The sequence below is a fragment of the Nicotiana sylvestris genome, chromosome 3 (assembly GCF_000393655.2).
Source record: "Nicotiana sylvestris chromosome 3, ASM39365v2, whole genome shotgun sequence".
NCBI classification, from domain to species: domain Eukaryota; kingdom Viridiplantae; phylum Streptophyta; class Magnoliopsida; order Solanales; family Solanaceae; genus Nicotiana; species Nicotiana sylvestris.
In genome coordinates, this window is record NC_091059.1 from 51,461,198 (window position 1) to 51,464,634 (window position 3,437).

The following is a 3,437-nucleotide window of genomic DNA, read 5'->3' on the forward strand; positions in this document are numbered from 1 at the left end:
TAAACATGATGCAAATTCTCGTTGGACTATGAATGTTGTCTTTGGACGGTTAGGATGACGTCCTTAGACCATGATGTCCTCGGCCATGAAGCGTATGATAAAGGATTCACAGGCTATGAAATGATGCTCTTGGGCTATGAGGATGGTGCCTTCGAACCATGATGCCTTTGAATAATGATATGCGAAAGATTGAAAGAGATCCCAGGCCATGACATGGTGTTCTCGGGCTATGAAGATGGTGCATCCAAACGAAGACGCATTCGGATGAGTTGGCGATACCTCAGCCCATGAAGGATGCAGTAGTATGATGCAGACAAGACAGAGCTTAGTCTTGCGATTTGAAAGGCAGAGCTTAGCTTGTAAGAAAAGTGAAATAAATAGTGCTTGAGGTGGTGCTTAAGTTAGAAGAAAACTGGAAGCAAAGCTTAGCCTCGGAAGGCAGAATGAGAACCTTATGCAAAGATGCAAATGCAGAGAGAGGTAGAGCTTAACCTCGGAAGGCAGAATGGTAGCCTTATGCAAGAATGCTGATGGAGAGAGCATTTAGTCTCGGAAGAAGAATGGTAGCCTTATGCGAAGATGCGAATACAAACAGAGGTAGAGCTTAACCCCGGAAGACAGAATGGTAGCCTTATGCAAAAATGCAGATGAAGACAGCGTTTAGTCTCGGAAGGCAGAATGGTAGCCTTATGCAATGCAAATGCAGATGGAGACAGCGTTTAGTCTCATAAGGCAGAATGGTAGCCTTATGCAATGCAAATGTAGATGGAGACAACGTTTAGTCTCGGAAGACAGATTGGTAGCCTTATACAATGTGAATGCAGATAGAGACAACGTTTAATCTCGGAAGGTAGAATGGTAAACTTATGCAAGAACTAAAATAGCAAATGACAGCAGAGTTTTCTTAGCTAATAGCAGATGGCGGCATTGTGATTACTGGGAGCATTGTGACTGCGGAGCATTACTTGTACGTGCTGATAGTAAATGTTGGCAAGTGCAATGATTCGGAGAGTCGTATTCACAAACGATATTTGTCCCATGGGTGTGTAGTGTGTTTAAAGATTTTGCAATCATGCATCCAAAGAAAAATTGTGAGTTTTGTAAGGGGGAGGTTAGTTCGTGTCCTCGCTGGCTTTGCTTGACCTGCTCGGCTTTGATCTAGCGATACTGTATGTATCATTGGGGTAGCGTTGCTAAACAAAGCATGCAATAATTTTGTAAAAGTATGACATAAGTGTATAATTAAAATAGCTTTTAAATGAACCGACGACTGTGGCGTGGTTCGGGACATTACAACCTCTCTTGCTACGGAATTTTGAGGGTCCTCCTCAAATTTCTGCCCCAATTTGATGGGTTGACATTTCTGACTATTGCTTGCGCGACGATCGGCTGAAATTACTTCGGAATTTTGAGGGTCCTCCTCAAATTTCTACCCCAGTTTCCAATTGCGGGGGGAGATGGAATTTTTATTGAATTGTGACCGAACCCATAGGGCTGCCTACGTATCCCCTCCTAAACGGGAATCAAGTCAGGCGTAGTTCAATTACATCATATAAGGGAAGCATAAAGATTACACATAGTAACGCTTGACTGCATCCGAATTGATCGGCTTTGGCCAGATTTCGCCGTCCATTTCTGCAAGTATGAGGGCTCCTCCTGTCAGAACCCGGTGAACCATGTATGGACCCTGCCAATTGGGAGAGAACTTCCCTTTGGCTTCCTCTTGATCCGGAAAAATTTTCTTTAACACCAGCTGCCCCGGTGTGAACTGTCTTGACTTGACTTTCCTGTTGAAGGCTCTAGACATTCTGTTCTGATAGAGTTGACCATGACAATCTGCATTAATTCTCTTTCCGTTTATAAGGGCTAATTGCTCATAATGATTTTTTACCCACTTTGCGTCGTCGAGTTTAGCTTCTTGTATGATCCTTAGGGAAGGAATTTCTACCTCAGCGGGAATGACAGCCTATGTTCCATAAACCATCATATATGGGGTTACCCCGATTGATGTGGGACTATGGTGCGATACCCTAATAGAGCAAATGATAACTTTTCGTGCCACTGTTTATGCTTCCCTATCATTTTCCTCGGTATCTTCTTGATATTCTTGATGACGGCCTCTACAGCTCCATTCATTTGAGGCATGTAGGCTGTGGAATTCTTGTGTCTGATCTTGAAAGATTCACACATAGCTTTCATCAAGTCGTTGTTGAGGTTGGAGCCATTATCAATAATGTGCTGGCCATATCTGTGGAGTATAGATTAGCCCCAGAACACACAATCCCTGCGTGCTACGATGATGCCTGGGCTGTGATGAAATGGGTTGCTCAAGGAACTGATCCATGGCTAAAAACCCATGCTGATTTTTCTCGGGTTTTCTTGGCGGGTGATAGTGCCGGAGCTAATATTGCTCATAACATGATGATGCGCGCAAGTGTAGATGAAGATAAACACACGATTGGCTTGAGACTTGTTGGGATGACATTAATTCACCCCTTTTTCGGAAATGATGAGCCTAATAAGATTTGGACATATATTTGTCCGGAAAATCCCAGAAGTGATGATCCTAGATTTAATCCGACGGTTCACCCAAGTTTGCTATCCAGGCTTGTTTGTCCTAAAGTTCTGATTTGTACTGCAGGAAGTGATTTTTACAAAGATAGAGGCTGGACTTACTATGAGGCGCTGAAGGGAAGTGGATGGGGAGGTGAAGTGGAAATTAGGGAGACAGAAGTGGAGGACCATGTCTTCGATTTGGTTGATACAAATTTTGAGAACGCCAGATGTTTGATGAAATGGTTGGCTGATTTTTTCCATCAGACAGGCTGAGCTACATTGTAAGAGATGCTACTGTATTATCTTTGAAGCGTTCTGATAAATTTCTTTATTAGTACTATCTTGGTTTGCCGTCTTAATAAGTCAGTCATAAGTTGAGTTTGTTTTATGACGATGAGCAATGTAATGACGCAAGGCAATGATTTTCTCCTTTGGAATTTAACTTGATGAACCAAAATAGTTCATGTATGGAGATTTGTTATGCTGTGAGCCAATTCTAATCCAATTTAATGAGCTTTTCCAGTGAAACTAATTAGTGCTATGGTACTTTCTGTTTTTTGAGCTTTGTTTCGTTTGTTATACAGGGTAATAAAACTTTTTCCGTTTCTAAAATAGATTAGATTACCAAACTTTTCTGGGCTGGCAGTTGATCTCTATCTCATCCTAGGATTTTGCTATGCTTGTATTTTCCTTTGGCCCCTTTTCTATTTCGTTTAACTCTAGATAACTTCTGTTAATTGATCATAAATAAATTTAAATAAACTGAAAATGAGCAATATCATAATTGCCATTAAGGAGCAACTTCATTTTATATGCAGTTGAATACTTCTTCAGACAAAGCAACTAACATGTTAGTTGCCCAATTTTCTCTTATTTGTCCG

The 3,437-nt window shown here is 41.5% G+C and overlaps 1 protein-coding gene across 1 annotated transcript; it reads left to right on the plus strand.

Moving 5' to 3' along the window:
• Positions 1–2,067: 2,067 nt before the first annotated feature.
• Positions 2,068–3,075, plus strand: LOC104239496 (2-hydroxyisoflavanone dehydratase-like). The gene has a single exon (XM_009794136.2). The coding sequence runs from the start codon at positions 2,068–2,070 to the stop codon at positions 2,827–2,829; it is 762 nt and encodes a 253-aa protein (XP_009792438.2). The 3' UTR covers positions 2,830–3,075.
• The last annotated feature ends 362 nt before the right edge of the window (positions 3,076–3,437 follow it).